Here is a 21,320-nt window from a genome sequence, read left to right on the forward strand (position 1 = left end):
GAATTAAGAGAGCACGTACAAACTGTGCTATGTGCGTGGAGGTTATTTCTTGCTCCCTCACAGGGAAAAATATCTTCATTATCTTTTTGCTAGATTTCAGGATGGGGACTCGATTGGGAATTACTAATGTACTCACATTTTCCTAAATATAATCTGAATTTCTAAACAAAAAAGCCTACTGGTTTTAAGCGAAGCTGAAGTGTAGTGGCAAAATTAGGTCTTGTGGGTTTTTTGTTTTGATATGTTGTCTCTCTCCTTTCAGGATTCCTGTATCCACACATCTGTCAGCAGCATTCCCTGTGGTTTCTTCTGATGTGCCCAAGTTGCCTGAGCCTGTTGTGGCCTCTCAGATTTCCCACAAATTGCCGTCCATATGCCAGGAAGGACTGTGCCATAACGGAGGGACTTGTCATCCTCTCACTCTGCCTACCAGGGCCGCCTCGTTTCAGTGCGACTGCCCGCTGCACTTCACCGGTCGGTTCTGCGAAAAAGGTAGTTGTGGTTCCTTCTTTCTCTATTAGTTGTGAAATGCAAGTCTCAGGCTTCTTTGAAGCTGGGAAAGGGGGAGAGGTGATAATAATCATCATGTTTCTCTGCTTTTCATCCCAGTAACTGTTGGTAACTCAGGAGTAGATTCATTGAGTTATTTAGAATAATACTTACTTGCAGCGTAGAGACAGGTGATAGCAGTCAGGCACACTAGTAGCAGGCTTGAGTTAATGAAAAAAATACTGTATTATTTGTGCAAATTGTGCACAGCATTAATGCCTGTTATGCAACGTAGTATTTCTGGGACAGAAGAAAGTTAACTTACGAAAATATGGAGATTTCCTCAGAAGATTATATGTTCTCCATTTCTACAGATTGGGTTTTTTTCACCCCTGTGCCTGGTCCTTTGTTGAAAAAGGCTTTTTTTACTCTGTAGCTCATTTATACTTCTCTTGTACTACTGTTGGTCATAAAGCACAGATTAGTCAAATGAACATAATTTAATCAGAATTTGAATAAAAAACCAATTCTTTGAACAATCTTGCTTTCTTTGTAAAAAGAACCAAGGCTATAAGACAAACTGATCAACTTTTCTGTTTTGTAATTGTAATTATTTTGCATTACTGCTTTTCAGAAAGTATTTTTCTATGACAGATTTTATAGCTGGCTTCAAAAACTGTTTTCGTTTTTAAGGTACAAGTGGGTTATAAATGGCAGTGGATAATTCTCATAGTATTAAAGGGCATTACTGGTGTACAGGAAAAGAACAAAAAAAAGGTCTAGATTATGGTTATATAACTGTAACATCCTCCAAATGAACTTCCCATAGTATGAAATGCAAGCAACTAGAGTTAAAAACGCCCTTGCCGGACTGCCGGTGTATCTGAGCTAACGTCACCTTGTATTGCTGTCTGAAGGTAGGTCGTTACACTCACTATACATGAAAGCAATCAATAACTGCGAGCTCAAAAAACAAAAAATGTCACGCGTTGCTTAAATATCAGGGAATATTTCACCTTCCAGCCTTTCCCAAGTTTATAATAAATTAAATCATGTATTTTGAAATTGTCAGCGTTAAAACCGCATTCTGTGAGTATCTTCTATGCATTCGGTATCTGGGCATACTCTTTGCACTTGCTTTCAATACATGGCAGCTGTGCAAGTTGCAGCATAAAATAGCGGAACCAAAAAAGCAGGTTTTCTTCAAGGATAACAGATTTAGTTACCATTCAGTGTGTGTTTCAATGAAGTATTTTCAATATTTCAATAAAATGTTTTCTTTATTTATATACATTTCATGTGCCAGAATTCCCTTCTGTGTTCCAAAGACTGCAGTTGGCATCCTTTGTATCAGCATCATTGGCTGATGGTATTTTGGATGGGAGCAGGTTTTGGCTTTTCCCAAGGGTTTTGCCAGGAGTAAGCCACGTTAAATTTCAGCAGGAGTTTGCTAGACATCCCGTGGTAACAGGCCGTATCAGCGTATATGCAGAAGCACGCTGTTGGGTGACACCTTGTCTGGACTTCCAGCGGTGTCCGATCGCTGCCGCCTTCTGACCTAGTCCTGCCTTCCAGGTGACCTGTCAGTCCCCAGGAGTCTTCTACGGTTTGGCGTTTTTAATGAAAACTGACATAATCTGTGCCGGAGTTGTATTACCTGGGCTGAGTACTTACTTACCTCCCTGTGCCACAGACTTTGGTGGAAGTACCTTCCCGTCCATTGACTGACACAGCTAGTTTTGAGTTGCTCATTCAAAAATACATCATCCTAAGCTGTTTTCTTCTTTGAAATGGGATGAGTGGACTGTCTTCCAACTACATTTCCAAGGGAATTTCATGTTTGTCTTACCTGGGTAAATGAAGGGGTCCCCTTCTCTCTCTTTCTGTGACTTTGTTTCAAAAACGATGTGTGAAAATATGACTGAATTATGACTACCTGAAGAACAGATTAAAAGCAGGAGACTATTGGAATAAGTTGCAGCTGTAACCAAATCTCTGATGATTAGGACTGAAGCATCCTACGTTAGACACACGGGTAACTATTCCATTCAATAAAATCAGAATCCAAGCTTTAAAAAAACCCTGAAACAAGTAGCTCCTATTGAGGATATAACCTCAGCTGTATAATGATATCATCCTTTTAAGGGTTGGATGTCTAGTTTCCATGAGAAATCTTCTCTTTTTTCCTAAAATTGGAAGAGATGCCATTTGCTTTGCTGAAGCTTGCAGGCATGCTTGATGAGGAGGTTTTAACAGTGATCCATTTTTCTGCATAGGATGTCTTTTAATAGTTCTGGCACTGGGAGAAGAACATTTCTTTTTCCCTTTGTGTAGAGGAGACGAATTCGGGAGTTGCTCTTGTCACAGAGCTCTGCTTTTACCCTCTACAACCCCACCATCAATAGAGGGAACAGCCATCTCCTTCGTGCTTAGCGCTCCTGGGTCGGCTGGGGCTGCGGGATGGGACAGGCTCATCGGCAGCTCGCTGGGGCAGCTGCAGCCCGGGGCATGTGTGTCACACTGCATCTTCTATAGATCAGGGCCAGATTTGATGTATCCTGTAGTTAGCGGCTGAAAAGTAACTGAAGCATGATGTGATTTTATTTAATCCTAAGGTTGCAACGAGATTGATAATTTAGTGTAATGAGACCAGAAATTGCCCAGCTGAACTATCATTATAAACCTTCGATATTCAGGGATCAGTTCTTCAAGAAGTCTGGAGAGAACTCATAATTATGGGAGATACGAGCATCTGTACTCATTTTATAATTATTTACTATAGACCTTGTAAGGGAGAAAGTAAATTATCATGTATGCAATCCAGAAACCTTGTTCCCATCAAGGAAATTGTCTCTTGACTCCTTAAAGATAGCTGCGATCTGTTTTAATCATGCTGTAACGTATACCCCTATGTTTCATAATATATACTTATTAATCATCTTAGTGATTTACCTTGTACCTACCATTAATTAAATTTCAGCAAGAAAATATATTGTAGACTCAACTGGCATAGTAACAGTCAACACGGCATACCACAGGGTCTTACCTACAAACCCCGTGTAGGTATCTTGGCTTCATTAGAATGCGTGCATTTGCTTCTTTCATGTCTAGGTTAAGATACACCACTTTTAGTCTCTTAGTAACAACTGCGTATTTCTTACAGCATATAAGACCATCTTCTAGGGTGAAAGCAAGTGAATGCCGTTATCTCAGTTATGTGGTTTAACTTGATAGCATGTTATTATAGGCAATATTGCATTTACCTATTCGATTGCTCCTTAACTAACTCATAAACTCCAGCAGGTTGTTCTGCCCTTACAAGAAATATGTTCAAGTCATAATTGTCCTTAGGGATATGTTAGGGCCAAGCCAGTTTATTTAAATTCGTAGTGTATTTACTCTAAACAATCAGATACCTCTGATATCTGAAATGCCTCTAAATGACAATTTTGAAAAGTGGAAATCTATCTCCATTTTTCTAAGGAAATAGAAAACTATGGATACAAATCAGTGTATTTGCCAAAGTCAAACTGAAGCTATCAACACTGGTTATATGCCGAAGTATACAAAGTGAGGATTTAGTCTAAAGTATATATGTGAAACTATCTGAGGCCTCAGTTCCCTTTAATACTGCTTTCAGTATTTTCTTTTTTTTTTTTTTTACTACAAATTACCAAACTTATCTGGAAATGAGAAGTTTCTACAAGCTTTATTTTGAAAACTCTAACTTTAAATGCAGCATAGAAAATTTGCTGCCAGTGTAGATTTTATCTTTATTACTGAGTAGTGAGTGCTAGGTCATACAATAGAAGGGGAGGACTGTGTAGATAGGGAATACAGTGAAGGGTAGACGGTGTACTCTGAGCTACCTTTTTTCTTTTTCCGTTCTGGGTAAATAAGCTTTTTTGTTCTCCTATGAAATATATCGTCCTTTCCTCCATGAAACAATTCTTTATTAGCTAAGCCATTGTATCTGCTTCATTGTGAAATCCCTACACACAAGTGGAAAAAACGTAATGCTTCTGCTTTAGCATGAAGGCAGATGGTTGTCTATTACTGTAAAGTTCATAGCAATAGGTTTGGAATATCACTGTCTTGCATGTGCAAAGAAAGTATGTCCCTGCCTGTTAATTATAAGATTAACATTTTTAAAGCCTCCAAAATTTTTAGTATTCTGTAAAAGTTTTATAAATTGTTCAATAGAATGAATATTCAAACGTCATGTGTTAAAAACAGGAAACCTGTTTAATTTGACATGTTGCCTGTGTATATTCTGTACATCACTTAAAGGTCAACTCCTTTGACAAAGCTGCAAAACCAGAAGTGAAATGGGAGGCCGTTACAGGCATTTATCTTGCAACAGCCCCACCTGGAGACTTTGCTACATTTGTTCCCTGGGACACACTTGTTGAATTCCTGATTTGTTGAGCAATACTTGATAATATCACCCCGAACATTAGAGGTTTCTTTTACTAGCAGCTTTTCTAGACATTGTTCCTAACTTAACATTTCTAACTTGTGTCATTGACTAGTATCATTCATCTCAGACAAGCTTTTTTTTTTTCTTTATGTATTTGGTTTTGAAAATAAATGTAATTGGTCCCATTTCTGTGGTTTCAGCCATATCTAGAACAATCTCATGTCTCCTGTAGGTCATAGATCTATTTAGCTCCTTAATAATATTCATACTGTGTATGTATGATTTAAAACAAGTCTGTGACAATTTCCATCAAAAAGAAGGTTGAGGAAGTAGGAATCGCATAGAGAGGTGTGGGTGAGGAAGGACAATTGTGCCGTCACCTCCTCATTTAAGTCTCAGTTCGAGGTACCCAGAAAGAAAAACAGGACACTGTTACTCCATATCCTCTGTTTTTCCAGAGTTCAGGTGTTCTTTCACCTATTTTGCCCTCCCTCAAAATGATTCATAACCTTGTAGGACTCTGTGAGCAGAAAAAAATATGTGTTTAGAGGTATGTATAAACTTCAGTAATTAATTTGATGTCATAAACCACAGCCAGTGTCTAAACTCATGAGATACCTATTGATTTCCCACAAAATGCATTTATTTGTGGATGTAAAACTTTCACATACATTCTCTAGCTTTTGGGCTAGATTTGAAAAAAGTATTAAGGTTTCCCTTCAGATTTAGAATGGTTTTTTAGAGGATAAATTTAAAAATTAAGAACACAGTAGGCTAGTTAAGAACAAACAAGGATTTAGCCAGAAGTTAAATAACTGTGTATGTTGGCTTTGATACACTAGTTGCCATTACAGCAGTTTTAAAGTCCTGGGTAGGAAATAGCGAGCCATTCCCATACAGTTTACTTGATATAACAAAACTCAACAAAGTGCTATTTTGATGAGCAATGCAAAAAGGAATTACCTAAATTAAATTCAACGTTCTTCTCTGCACTTTCACTCATGGATATAATCTTGCACTTTGGTATGAGACTAGGCAAACCTTGTGAAGTGTTATTTGCTAATGCTTCACGGTACCCCGTGTCTGTGAGTAATCACATCAGCTGCGCCATCACCTGGACTTGGCGTATGGTCCCTACATTTTCCTTCTTAGTTCACAAAATCATGGAGAAGTTTTTGAAGATGTCTAAAGTATCTCTCATCCAATCTTGACATCTTGTTTTATCAGTTACTACATATCAGGTTTTTATTTTAATGTAGCTTAATTTGTTGAAGTGTTTTTGAAAACAAAGGAAAACCAGGATTTTGAGGGAAGAGCAGCTGGGTTCACAAGGAAGTGGCAAAGCAGTTTTCAACTAATCCTTCTTCTGCCCTCCTGAACAGTTTTGTAGAATTTTACCAGCTCAAATTTTTATCAGCTCAAAAAAACCTACATCTCAAATCCTTCTAGAGGGCTTCATGAAATGGTAAAGGAATGTGGCAGTTTTCTATGGTTATTAAGACTAGATTAAAAATGTGATTAAATGAGAGCTTAAGATACACCTTAGTTATACCTAGAGGGAAGATAATGAGAATAAGCGAGCTTGTTGAGACGGGGAAGAGCTCTTCAAAGCACCAAGCAGCTCTAGTCACTGATGTTCCCGTCTCTGTAAAGCTATTTATCATTGCAACTGCCACCTACCCCCAAACCATGAGCTTCAGAACAGCTATAGGGTCTACTGCTATAGGGTATACTATACAGCTATAGCGTTCCCTTACTGAACAGAGAGTTGATATATATTTCACAAGTCTGTTCTGGGAAAGACCATTATGGAGCCTGTTGGGCATTAGTTGCTTTGAAAGAGTATAGCGAAAACAGTGATAGAAAAGTTTTAAAAAATTGTCAGTTTGCTAGTACCTTCTCTGTTTTGCATTCACATCCATTCACATCCAGTCATGGGCCATTTAAAATAATTAAGTATTGTTTTTAAGTATTGTTGAAAGATATTTTTTTTTTCATTTGTATGTTATTAAAAATGAGATAGCTGTAGCGTTTTGTTATAAAGGCTTGCATGGATAAGCAATTTTCAAGAAGATACCCTTGTATTTCTGGGAAAAACAATTGATAAAAGCAGTAGAAACCTCTTACCTCCTCATGTAGATCAGACCTGTGAAATTTTGGCATTTCTAGCATTAGACTTCTGAATCACTATTTCTTTAATGTGGATGAAAGTTTTCTTGTCATAGTAATCTTTAGGAGAATTGAAACAATTTCATAACAAACACTATTTCGGACAGGAACAGATAACAGAAAATGAAATAATGGCGAGTTTAGAATTTGTGGGGAACAAGCTTTCTTCCCTTCATTTTCCGCTTGAAAATGTCGGTATAAAAATTGATTGTTTCTAAAGCTTGTAACCTATTCAGTTGCTAATTTCCCAGCTCCTTTGAGTCATTTTTCATTCAAAGATAACCATTGTTGCATAGGTGACAAATACTTGCTTTTTTACTTCCTTTACTTCTCCATTTATGGCATTTTCTGGAAACACCTTCTTTCAGTAACTCCTGAATTGCTGCCATTTGTTCTGTTGGTGCTAATTTGCTGCTAATCAAGTCATCTGCGGAAATGTTATGTGTCTCCCCAGGCAGTATGGCAGTGCTTATTTTCTGAGCTTGACTCATTTGCGTTCTTCCACAGGAAATACCATGTAATAAAGCAGGTGAGGTATTAAGTAATGTCTTTGAGCTTTATTACGTGGCCTGTAAGAAAGAGATGTAGAAGACTGGGTTTGCTTTTATAGCCCAGAATAAACAGTAGTTAGTTTGGCCTTTTACCAATGAAATCACCTGTGTTACCAACTTAGGATAACGGTGTGTTGTGCTGCCTTGACATTTTGGTTTCAAGAATGCTGCGATTAAAAACAGAGGGGTTTTTCATTCCGGGATACGACGGCGTGCAGCCGCTGGTCCGCTCCCAGACCACTCTCAGGAGCTTCAGCTAGCGGAGAGTGCGAGGCGGATGCCCGGATTCTCTTGGGACCTCCCGAAGGCGTCCTGCTCAGGGACGTGCCGACTGGCAGGTCCTCTCACGTCACGTCCCAAAGCGAGGGGTCATTTTGGGAGGACGCTGGCTACTTACGTGATGTGGTTACAAAGGAAATGGCTTTGCCCTTTCCTGGAGCGTGAAACCCCACATGATTTCTAATGAGGAGTGCCTGACACATTCCTTTTCACGCATCTTCATGGAACGCTGGTGCTTGTGTTTGCATAAAATCTCAAATTATTGTTGTTTAAAGGGGAGGAAAATTTACGATACAAATGTTAGGAAGTCACTGTTTTGAGGCTCCTCAGACAGCAAAACTGCCTTTGAGGAAAAGAAGTCAGCTTCTCTTATACAATATAAAAAGCCAGTTTTTCTTCCCACCACTGTAGTTCCTTTACATTTTTGTAGTAACAGTTTCTGGTGATAAAATGTGCAAGTAACTATATAGCAAAAACATTTTAGCTACCCAGGAAATTCAGGATTTGAAAGGTGAATTTCCTAGTAGCACAATGTACTTATATAGTTACATTCTACATGTGTGTAGATCGGTTCTGTGCCAAATGTGTGGGAGGTTTGAAAGCTTGGGAGCATGTAGAGTCCCCCTGTGTTTCAGTGGAATCAGTGAAAATATTGAATACATCATCAAACAGAGCAAAGAGGTGAGGCATTGCCCAAACAGAAATTCAAGTTACTGTCAGATTTCTACTTTCTGTTAGATTCACATTTAAAACAGGAAATTGCATAAATGAAAAGAATTTTCCTATGTGAATCGTATTGCCCTGTATCAAGAATTTTCCTTAATGAATTATTTAGCCCTTATAGAAGACAAAATAAAACCACTGTATTATAAATAAATAATAAAAAGTCTGGCATATTGAATACAATGGAAAATATGCAAATATGGGAAATAAAACCAAGAAACTAAAGGCAAGCATCCTATTAGCGTCTACCAATCATAATGGAAAACTATAGATTCATGACTTCCAAAAATATTTCCAACACATGGCATTATTTTTAATACTATCTTATGGAAATAATCATAGCTGCAGTGACTGTTTCTTTTTATTCATATGAACAATCTGCTTCAGCAACTAGTGAACTTCATCAAAATAAAGAGCATAAATCAACCAAAAATCTATATGAGTAAAATATGTACGATGTGGCAAAGTACAGCATTTAAAGTTTCTTTTAGAGTTTTCCAGCAGAAGCCTGGTCCCTATTGGACACCTGTCTCTTCACATACATTTTCTCATATAACAGGGAATATGCTATTGGGGTTTTTTGTGCAGCACAGTTGCAAAACGAGAAAGGTTCATCACTGCAGGTTTGTCTGAGATTTAAATTATGGAGTTGTTATTTTAACAGCAAAAAAACCCACAAGATGGGAGTATTCCTACTAAATATGTGTGTACTTCTAAGTGTCTTGTTAAGAGCATAGTAGAATCAGTATGTAACCCTCTCTGTTCCTGGAGATTCTTATATAGGAGTTTTATAGGACCTCCTATTATGTTAATTCTGCTCTTGATATAAAAGCATTTTAAATCACTCATAAAAATATTAATGCATAGAAAAGGTGCAAAAAAATAAGGATTTCCATGCATTAAAAAAATCGAATATGAAGGGACATTTCATTCATTGCTCTTTGAAACCCAGCAGACTGCATAAATCTCTTCCTTTAAAGATGAATCCAGACAGGCTCAAGACAGGAAATGATAAGATGAAATTCAGTTCTAGATGATCAGAATCAGTCTCCCATTTTTTGACATTTCTGGAGACCAACCTGGGTGCAGTTGAGAATAAAAGGAAGAATGTCAGCCCAGATTTAAAGCCTGAACATTTCCATGAATAATCAAGATGCTGATGCTTGAGGGTCTGAAATTTATCCAGAGATGCTGGGGAGGGGAAGGATTTAAAAGGAATAGTAACAATAAATTTTGCCAAAACAGAACATTGTGATCCAAAATATTGGCTCAAAGTATGTTTGATGCAAGGGTCACCCTTGCTTTTTTTTGTTTTGTTTGTAAAACAACAAAGAGTTAGTTTCACACAGATTTAAGTACATTAACAAGGTGATTATGCCTTTGGTCCCTGTCACATATGCTAAAAAGTTGATGACATTTAAGGAGAGGAGGGGGGAACAGGATAAAGAAACTACTACTGTGTCCCTTAGCAGCAGGCAGGACAGATTTCTGAGGTGGCATGATAGGGCAGCTCAACACTGCAAATATTCTTGAAATACTAATCTAGAAAAGCAAAATTAAATGAGGAGTTATAAAGAAAAGTATTCATCGGCATTATACTTAATCCAGCTGAAGGTATCTTACAAGAATAAAGAAAAAAATCTTGGGCACAGAGAATGCTAATAAAAACTCAGAACTGAGGAAGGAAACTGATGTTTTGTACTTGACATTTGCACAAACTCTTGCAGCTTGTGGTGTTATCATCTCATCTCCGTGCAGAGGTAGTCTACTACGCTGTTGCTGTTAAAATGAGGTTTCAGCAGGGACCTTACCAACCCCTGCATTTGTCTGCATTTTCTGTTACCTCTGAAAATGCATCATACGCTTTCTGTATTTCCAGAACAGAGATGTTCTTCATTCTTTCTTCTGGCTCCAGTAGTGGTACACCGAAATCCTGCTGAGTTGTTACAGTTACAGAAGCAGTAGATTAATACTATACTATTATATTGCTGTATCTTATTTTTCACATAAGCAACTTGCCAAAAGTATATAGGACTCTATGAGTAGTGGTGAAGCTTACTTGTAATAATCAATAAGGCTTACTCATTGTGCATGACATTCAGATTTTTATGAGTTCTGGCAATATCTTCATTTATCTATGCCATGATTTTTTGCTCATAACATGGCTATTTTCATTCTCTGCTTTAAAAGGTGCTCTCCTAACAAAAAGTGTCTTCCCCCTTAACATTTGATTCATGAGTCTTTAAGAGAAGATATAATCAGACAATGTCTGCCTACCAAAAAAAAAGAAAAGGTGATGGAGAAAAATGCTGAAGGCATCTCTGGAAATACTGTGAAATGTCATTAAAAGTAGTGTCTTTGCTAATAACAGAAATGCTTTTTACTGAACCTGATCGACACTGTTTCTCCTTTTCTTTCTTAACGTTATGTTACAGACCACGCGATATTGATATTATGTCCTTATTTCTTTTCCGGCTTTGTTCCCCCAAATAATAATAAACTGGTTATATGCTATTGTGTGTATCTGTATAATACACAAAAAGCATATAGAAAGGATGTTGTGCATCAGCTACAGTACTGCTGTGTGAGGCAGTCTGAGCCATGTAGCGGTTGCTCAGCTCGCTCACCTACAACAGCGTTTGTTGGGACTGACCTGCTCATCTCACACGCGTCAGCGGGAGATGAAGTCTGTGGCAAAAGCATTCACGGTGGTGGTGGCCAGATGTGGTCGTGGGGGGAAGGTCAGGCTGGTAGAACTGTTGTCTACCACATCCCATTTAATAGAGAATGTGGGTGAGAGAAGAAGGTAAAGTGAGGTTCTTTACTACTGACGTTTTTACTAAATGCTTAGTGGAAAAAATACTTTGACTTAAAATACTCCTTCAGTTTTCTCATTGCTTCTATGTGCTACCTGCACACACTTAGTGTGCTTTGTGGTTATTTATAAATGATGATGACAATAACTTTGAAAATGAGCTAATACTTCCTAAACAAAATCTGAATTCAATTATCTCTTGGTATTATCTCTTGGCAGAAACCTGGGTGCAATTCTAAAACCAGTCATATTTAGTCCAACCAAGTCCAACTTAGACTTTTTTTCTTAAAAGAGCATGAATGTTTCCCTGTTGTCATCACTGAATAAAGACTGAGCTATGAAGTTTCTTCCTTCGGGGGGAAGGATCTTTAGGAAAGGATCTTTATTTTTGTTGCTTCCATTTATATTTTCTGTGCTATCATTTAAATTTCTTATTCTGGCAGAAAATGGAAAACTTTGTAGCAGACTGAAGGTATAGCAGCATAACTATTAAATACCTACTCAGAAGAATGACAATGAAAGCAAAAACTGAGAAAGGGTTAACCTTCAAAAGTCTTCATAATGTTTGTAAATGTTTCTTTTGCCCTTAATGTTTTTGGACAACAGCATGTGTAGAATAAAACCAGTAAGTTTTCCAATCGTGCTTCACTACCTAGGTTGTGAGGTCCTTATTTACTTCCTCTTCTAATCCTGGGATGTCTGATCATTCAGATCAGCTGCTTTCAAAAGCTAATATGATACCATAAAGAGCATGAGGCTCAACTGAGTTAGCAGCCATTGTGATCTTCCAAATTAATAGAATGTGGCGAAGGTGGAATGGCAAATTTCATGAAAATTTGGAGTTGAAGTTTTGTTAACATATTGGTCACCTAAAGAGGCAACGTTAGGAAATGATTGGAGAATTTGAATAAAAAGCTGAGTAACTTCACTATCAGCCAGAGATTATTTCAGAAAGTATATCCAAATACTCATGTTACAATTTGACATTAGTAATTACTGTGCTTTACTCGTCCTATATTTGACCACAAAACCTATGGCCAGTACTTTGTGTGTTTCTTGCTGGTTCCGTAAGACCTTCTCGCAAAATCTGCAGTAGCTTGTTGCTTATCCCATTGCTTTTGTGACCACTGGACCATCACATACATGATACAGCAGAGAACAGAATCCACCACCCAGCTTAGCTTGGTGCTCTGTACATGTCACATCAGATCTACAATAAGAATAAAGGAAACGGGGAAAGGATTTAGGGAGGAAGAATAATACATATATTCTGAGACAGCCTGAATCACTCTGGTAAGACCACAGAAATAGTTTTCTTTGGCTATACGTAGTGGATTATAAAGCTGAATTAAAGGTAGCAAAGAAAAAAACCCTCACCAAGGTGGAGCATAGAGAGAGATTAGTTTCCAGAGAGTTGACTTGAAAGAGATATGTTTTGGAGAAAGATGATGTCATGTAGCTCTGCAGAATGTTTCCTGGAGCCAACTATTCAGTTGTTTCATGGTAAAAGTAGAAGAGGTACTTGCACAGACAATGTTCAGTGTAAGGGAAGAAATAACAAAGCCAAATATACTGAAAGGAAAGCAAAATAGACTGTCACACATCAAAGAATGTGACTGTTTCTCAGTCAACACAGAGTGTATTTGAGGAAAGAAAGAACAATCAGATAAGGAAGTGAAAAGAGCATCCCTGCCTCCACCCCCAAGTAAACCTACAATACTTTAGTGGAGCAAAAGCCTATTCCTGGGCATAGCTTAGGGAGAGTACTTCAGGACACTAGAAGCAGTTCCATGCATGCTCTGCAAGGAACTGATTTCCCAGTTACTGATGTATTTTTTTCTATTGTAGTCTGACAAGTTCAGTGCTTGACAGAGAAACTGTTGCTATTAAATAGCATAGGAAACTAAAAATGAAGCTCTCCTATATTCTTGAATTAGTCTCAGGCTCACTGTATGACCCTGGACTTCTGTTCCCTCACTGCGATTCTTGCTGCACGTTCTTCTGTAGTTTTTGTGGGGTCATAATGATGTGATTCTACTTGCCAAGTGATAATTCACTCTTCCATTCTTTATCTAGATGTTTTTTAAGATTTCCAGGGCTGCCTCAAGGAGGTCCTTCTCTACGTCCTTTTCTAACCATGGGATGGCTGATAATTCAGATGAGCCGCCTTTGAACGCTAATACAGTATCATAAAGAGCATGAGGCTCAATGAATTAGCAGGTACTGTAATCTGTTGGGTTCCACACATTAAATGAAATATATCTGACAGCAATCATGTCCCACAGAGGTAAATTCCAAATCTGTTTTTCTGCCATGGATCAGCAGGTCACCCGCAGAGGCTGTGTTTTCATAGGCTGAACCAAGTCTCCTTCACTCAGTACAGGACAGTCAGCACAGACAAACTCATTCTCATGAGAATGCTTGGGAGTAGAAACCTTAGATTGTGGATGCAGGTATTTCTGATCAACAGTTTTAAACCCACTGCCCAGTATTTAAGACCAACCACAGATACTCCATCTGTTTTCAAGGATCCTGTTCATTATATGTGTTTCACAGAACACACACCTTTAATTTTGTTTCCCACATTATCAGTGGTTTTTTTTCTTCTCTCTTTTCCCAGAAGAAAATTTCTTTCCTCAAGGGATTGAAAACTTAAGACATTAAAGTGCAAAAAACCCTTGAGGATTCATTTGCACTGAACAATTTTAAAATATGTATTTTTCTATATCAGTACTATCAATGCACATCAAGTATCCATAATTCATTCTTGGCAACAAATCCTATTTGTTATTAATAAAAAATATGCCTGTCAGTCTAGTAATTACATAAAGGCAATTTCCTTCAGTTTTAATGGAATCAGTTGCACACATAATTATCTTGGTGCACCTTTCCTTGATGATTGGCTGATACAAGAGAAAACATCGTTCTGTAAGTTGGATACTCAACATATATTCAACATGTTAAGAAAGCTATAGTAGCTCTGATATGGGATTTCTCTTGAGAAAAATCTAAGTTCAGAGTTTATCTGCTTTGGTACAGATTTCAGAATCTTACAATCGGAACAAAATGCAGGCCGCTTGGTATAAGTGTTACTTGCCTTGCTAGAATACACATCTGTTTTGTGATATGATAACTTTTATCATATCATATTCCAGATTATGTATCCATTATTGGCCTTTTGAATTATCTTTTGACCAGATGCTGCGTGATTGCTCCAGTCTATGCATGTCCTTATGATCAGTGGCAGATGGCTATGCTCTAACTTCGTCTGAGAAATCACTGGTCTTGAAGCAGTGTGTGAGGAAATCATAAATAATGTGATTTTATTAGCATGGGAATTCACACATTTGGGAAAATGACTGCCATCTGTGTGCATTAGTGCAGCATCATGCCTTGTAGACCAGATCTGATGCATGCCCTGCCAACTTTAAATAGAAATTGAATTAGTAAGTATTCTTCTGCACAAGATCATGCAGACAGGCCTCTGTATGTCCATCCAATTGCTGTCCCTGGAATGCCAGAAAGACATTATTGCCAACATTCTCATATATGGCTACATGTCAGAGGATTCTGATTATGATAGAAAAAAAGATAAATACGGTAATTTTATTATATGCCATATGCTCCATCTACAAGAAGAGGGTTTGTCTGGAAGTTGACCCCCGACACGAGATCATATTTGCCATGACTCACCCATCAGGTCTACAGAACACCGTAATAGAAAACTTCAGCAGACATACTCTCCTCACACCATAAATGGGAAATCAAAGGCTCCATATGACAAAATAGCTTTTAAAGACTTGGACTTAGCTTTAGGTGTGTATACATTTAGGCTTTTATTAGTTCCTAAAATACAGATGTCAAGCAGGATTAAAACAGTTGGTCGCTAGAGCTCAAATCCTTTCAGCTCCCCTCCTCAGTATCCTACAATTCCACCTGAATCTCTGGTCCAAAACAAAGAAGTTCTAGAAATAAACAACCAACCTTTTACAGACTTCACAAACCCACTCATTTGTTTTCATCAGAAAGCCATAGGACCTGCAGTATAAGGGATACTTTTCCTGTTACTTCTGGAGATACCTCAGGAGGTTTCTGATACCAGGGAAACCTTGGCACCTTTCATCCTAGAGAGTTTATTAAAACTGAAATAGAGCAGTTTGGCATTAAATTTGGCCAAAGATTATTTGGCTGCTATCAACTTCACTTTTTCTGTCAGACAGCTTTCTCCCACCCTCCTTTAAAGTAAAATTATTGAAGGTTTTGATTAAAAAGGGTAAGTGTTTAAACCTATTAAAGACCCAGTCACATCTAGGACCTTCATTTAACATTTTTAGCCTATGGAACTGTCTTAAATCAGCGGCAACATGATCCCTCATAGACATAATATTAAAAGTCACTTGCAGTTTGGCAAGAGAATAGACTTCTGAGCTGTGATGGCACTTTCCGTGTCTTCTGCCTTTACAAATAATTTCCATCTAAGTTGCTGAAAATAATAATGGAAATACATTTTAATGCAAAGTCTTAGTGCATCAGTACTATTTCCTAATTTTTAACCTTTGTATGCTGTAAGAGCTGGTAAGAGCTCTCACATCTTCGGTGTTCAGTGTCTTCTAGTCTTCTGTCTTCAAAACCTGAAATCATCCAGACATTTGCCGATACTTTCTGCAGATGTCTCAAAAAGGAACAAAAGGCAAAGCTGGCTGAACTCAGTCTGTTAAGATGATTTTCATCTGAATGAAAACTTGCTGTTGAGTAGTCTGTCACTTAGAAGTCACTTAGCCAGCACTCCCTGGTATCACTGGAGTATGTGTGCAATTTGAATATTGATACAACAGCTGCAGGAAGCCATTTATAATTTCATGAAAGCTGCAGTCATTAGATCTTCAAGAGGTCGAGGTAATACTTTCTGTTATTTGTGCTCTTAGCACAGAGCAAAAGAATTCTCATGGTGCCTTTCGCAGAGAAAAAAAAGTTCAAATAAATCTTCAACACAAAATACACAGTGCATTTGTGTCATTAGTGGAATATACGAGTAGGCAACACATTTTGAAGGAGTACCTAATGTGAGGTGATTGAGTTCTTGTTTTCTATTGCATACTCCAGAAATTATGAGAAAGTTATCTAATAGATAATTGAAGTTATGCGGGTATTTTAGCAGTGATTTATAGAACTTGGTATTGACTTATGTATGTCAGTCCTAGATGAAATACTGTGTAATGCAGTAATTTTTACTACTTTTTATAGAAGGAGACTGTTCAGTATTATGTATACAAATTAAACACTTGATGAAGAATTTGCTATATTAAATATGCAAATTGAACCTAAGGAAGACACGTAACTGAATTAGCACTGAGAAGTCCTTGGTATTCTGTGACTTACTTGGAGAGAGCTTCAGAGAAATTTAATAGTGTCGAGTTAGCAAAGCCATGAAAACTTCTGCCCGTGAGAACAAAAGTCTTTAACTAAAGTTTGATGAGAAAAGTATTAATAATTGTCACCAAACTAGGGTAAAGTGGAACAGGAAACTTGCCGTGCTTTGGTACTATTGATTATGGCCTTCTAGACTGCTTCATTATCAGCCAACTATGCGTTGCTTATAAATGCATTAGAGTTCTGGCACAGATCACTCATTGTTAAAATTGGCAGTTTAATCCCCAAAGGCAGACAGGGTGCAGAGGCTAGATGTGTGTGGTCCCTCAGTAACATCCCTCTTGTACTTCTACTTCTTTCCAGATAATTTTGTTACAGACTATAAAGTATCCTATTGATTGAGCTCTGAAAGTTGTAAATGCGATTTATGAGCTATATTTGATTAAAAGTGTGGCTGCTCTGGGGGACACAGACATTTCTTCCCCCTTGGTCTAACACTGTGTAAATCACTTAAATCCATTGCCTGAGAGAGTACGCCCTTATAAAAGACCAGTAAAAATGGAAAGTTGTGCTGGAAAACCAAGTAGGAGAGCTTTATTTTAACCAGACTGCTAGACAAAAAAAGATGCATGGGCATAGGAGAACTAAAACACTGCGAACATTACTCACTGCTAGATAAAGTAATACAGTTTTTCCAACAATTTTGTAACTACAGCAGTTTGAAGATAGTAAAGTAAAACTTGACAGCAGGTTAAGTAGCTAAGCTGTCACTCCTGGTGTGGTCTTTTTAATTATACTTTTATTGGATATACAGTGCTATGTATCCAGTTTTCCCTCAACAGGAAGGAAGCTTTATCTTCTAAAAAACACGCAGAATGTGAGAAGAATAGTTTTTAATCAGACAACACATTTTCCCAGCTTTCTAGAAGCAAGTGTTTGGCTTTCGATTTGTTTACATAAGAAATAAGAGGTGTTTACAGACTTTGGACTTGCATTGCTTTTAAGTTAGACCTGAGTGAACATAGAGTGAAGATACATGATATGTGTTGGTGTCCTTACTACTAATTAAGGTGAGGCATTTTGCGAGTGCCCACATGACTTATCTCTTGTGGCTGATATCCAGTGAGGCTATACCATGTAATTTTAAAAGAAAAATGTCTCTCTCTTTATCATCAGCCTATAAAATTGGCTAGGAGACCGTGCTTGCTCTACCAATTGATCAAACTAACCTTGCAATTTACTGCAACTTTTTTCCTATATTAATCATATTCCTAATGAGACTCATTTAGTGAGAAGAATATTTCAAGTCTTTGTATTTCAGGGTGTGAAGGATTCAGGAAATTAATATTTAACAGGAGTTGAAAAAGCAGTGTTAAAAACTGGGTAACTTTTCCCTAGCATGCATCAACTTAACTTTTCATTTTTTCAACATAACACTGATATTAGTTGCATCTTTCTTGGACACAAGATGTAAATAGCTGTATTGATGTACCAAATAGACAGTAACAGAATGCCTGTGATGAAGTTTTAAAGCATGTGACGATTTATGAACCTTTACACATACATTCCTATACGTTCTCCCCACAAACGTGCTTTCATCACATCACTGGTACCTTTACATACTTCTGACTTCAAACAGTGCAAAAGATAAGTGCTTCCTTCTTTTGGATCAAATGTGTAATTTACCATAAAAATACTTAGCCTGAACTGCTGGATGGACAATATTTAGTCAAACACTAGTGCTATGTTGCAGACAATACTTTCTTACATACTTTGCTTAGATCTATGAACTTTCTAATATGACAAAAATGCACATTAAAAGATTGTGTCACTCTTGGGCATGTTCTTTTGCTTTCTTCAGAAAGTTCTGCATGAAAATTTGTAAAATGTTGTATTGAGCTTTCTCGGCAGAGGACTCTAGAAAATAGCAATGATAATATTTTAAAACAGTTCTAGTTCTAATTAGTTCATCTGTAAAATGTGTGATTCCTCAAGATACATGTGTGTTGCAGTCACAGTTAGTTAGCAACTACTGGTAGCAAATCAGCTGTGGTAGCACTGAATGCAAGCTGTGATAACTTACTCCCGGGCATGACTATATACAAATATTAACTGTATGCAGTTCCCTGAATTAAGCCCTTTGTATGAAGGTGTAACTCTCTGAAAGTGAGCTCTAGAGATTGGATAATTTCCTTCTTTTCTTAGCTCAAACCTATCAGCAGCTTTAACCAATGTTGTCAAATTTCTCACCATAGTTTCAAAAAAAGAAGCGAAGTCCCATGGAGTTAGTTTCCCAGGCTTGAACACCCTCTGCTTTTCTGAGATTTAGGATTGTATTTGTGCTATTAAGCTAAAAGTAAGTCTTCAGTCACACAAACAGAAGCCTGTAAGCCTGCCACCCTAAATTAAAAAAATACTTAATTGAAACTCTAGAGGGGCCTTCAATTTGCTATGTGGTTAATTAGGTTAATTTTGGTACCTTACTGCTTACTAGTGGAGTTTGTCTCACGTAACTATATTTACAATATAAATGTCTGTATCTGAGCTAGACATCCTAGATTCTTTTATTTAGTGAAGAGAAGCGGACCTTTCTTTGGCATCTGTTCCCTCACCCATCTAAACCAGCTCAGAGGAATAATCAGGCACTCAGTGTGCCTGTTTCTACTCTCTGACTAGAAACAGAGTCTGCATGAATAACTCACACTGGGTCAGGTGAACATGAACTTAGAAAGACAGTCGGCTTATGCCAACAGTTAGGCCAGGAATCAAAATCAGCATTTTTTTTTTTTCCAGTCGTAGGCACTGGTTATTTTTTTCTTTTATTCTCATGACAATTAGTGATGTGTTTTATGTTAGCTTTTATTACCAGGTTTCAAGAGAAGAGACACTTTTTACAACAACAGTGGCTTGAGTCTTCCAATGTTTTCTGCTCCTCCAGTATATGACGAGTACGCTGCTCACCGAGTGATAGTTTGCATAGATTTTGCTCCTACTGCTCATACACTGCCAAAAGTCAGATTTTAATTGATTAAGAATGTACGTTGTGGTTTTGTGTATCCATCATACCTCAACATAGATACATAGGTACTTTTTTGACCATACTGAGCTCCAAGCCAGCTGCAGTCAATTATATGCCTGTCAGGTCACTGTCTTACCTGCTAATAAGAATATTCAGTGATTGATCTCCTGGATTATGCCCTTCCTATTCCACTGCAGCACCAAAACTGCAGTCTCACTTGTTCCGGAGCCTCTGTAAACTCTCAGTGGTTCAGACTTCACACAGCACTGCGCAGAGCCATTTTCTGAACAGGTCACTGCCCGTCAGAAATGGGACAGCAGTTAGTACAGTTCTTTCCTTCTCTCCCTCATTCTCTACTTGTGCGTGCAGTGCAACTCCAGGGAGTAATACAGTTTTAAAATCCCTAAAACTGAGGGGCTTTTAGAAGTAACTGTCCTAATATCCTCTCGCATGCTTGCCTGCTTGGATACCCTTGTCATCGCTGGCCACTGGTAGGAAGGATTCATCAGCTGTACGGTACCCTAAAGGTGTACAAAAGAAGTAAGAGGAAGTATTTTGGTAAGAGTATTACGACACTAAATGAATTTGGGAAATATGAAGGTGTTCAGTCTTAAATCACCATGAGCCTATTTTTCATGGGCATTATAACTCAAAAAAGTGGGAGTAAAGACATTTATTCACCTGTCTGTCTATACATACTTTGTTTTCAAATCTGAAAACACAGAAACTGCAAATGTAACTCGACTGTAACAGTGCAGGACATTGAACACTGCTTCAGAAGATGCTACACTTTGACTGTTAAGACCTAGACCAGAGTCTTCGGTGATGGAAATCTCTCTTCTGTTGAACAATCTGAGGGAGGACAATTGTGAGACAACGGTACAGAAATTTACAGAAAGAGAATGGGAGACAAGTTTGATGCGAAATTTAAAAACCAGACTGAAACCCTGAAAGTCTTGAAATAAATTCTAAATTATTATTTCGTAAATAAAATGAATTCAGCTAGTGACAGGGGAGTCGCCTGAGGGTCAGCAGGGTTTAACCAGCCCTGTGCAACAAAAAATGGAGAGTTAAACTCAAAGCCCGAAGTCAAGAACTGAAGTTTGATGATTGTCCAGACAGGAGTGTGTTATGTTTGAGCCTGTTGAGCCATTGCTGAAGGTGTAGGTTTCCTAACTGCCTTAATGTGCATGACTGACTACTCTTCCTGCGTATAAATGCTTGAATAGGAACACTGCTTTTCCCCTATAAAATTAAGGTAATTCTTATTTAAGAGGATTATTAGGCAATTGGCTATTGTTTTATGGCACTGAAATGGTAAACTTATGTGTAAGTGTTAATGGTTGTATTTCATTGGATTTTGTTTAGCTAGGATCTGCATATAATTCACGTTGACATTATTTGGATTCTTTTAACACTAATAATAATAAAACAGGAAATTTGATAATAAGCCCTCATTTCGTTCAGGCTGCAACATCACCCTAA

At 37.8% G+C, this 21,320-nt stretch overlaps 1 protein-coding gene across 1 annotated transcript in view; it reads left to right on the plus strand.

Moving 5' to 3' along the window:
* Positions 1-21,320, plus strand: part of EYS (eyes shut homolog) — a 1,008,942-nt gene that overhangs the window by 794,727 nt on the left and 192,895 nt on the right. Inside the window, exon 37 of the mRNA XM_052781811.1 lies at positions 263-492. Coding sequence (XP_052637771.1) covers positions 263-492 — 230 coding nt within the window. The remainder of the gene's footprint in view (positions 1-262; positions 493-21,320) is intronic.

Source organism: Harpia harpyja, chromosome 3 (genome assembly GCF_026419915.1).
Source record: "Harpia harpyja isolate bHarHar1 chromosome 3, bHarHar1 primary haplotype, whole genome shotgun sequence".
In the NCBI taxonomy this organism is placed as follows: domain Eukaryota; kingdom Metazoa; phylum Chordata; class Aves; order Accipitriformes; family Accipitridae; genus Harpia; species Harpia harpyja.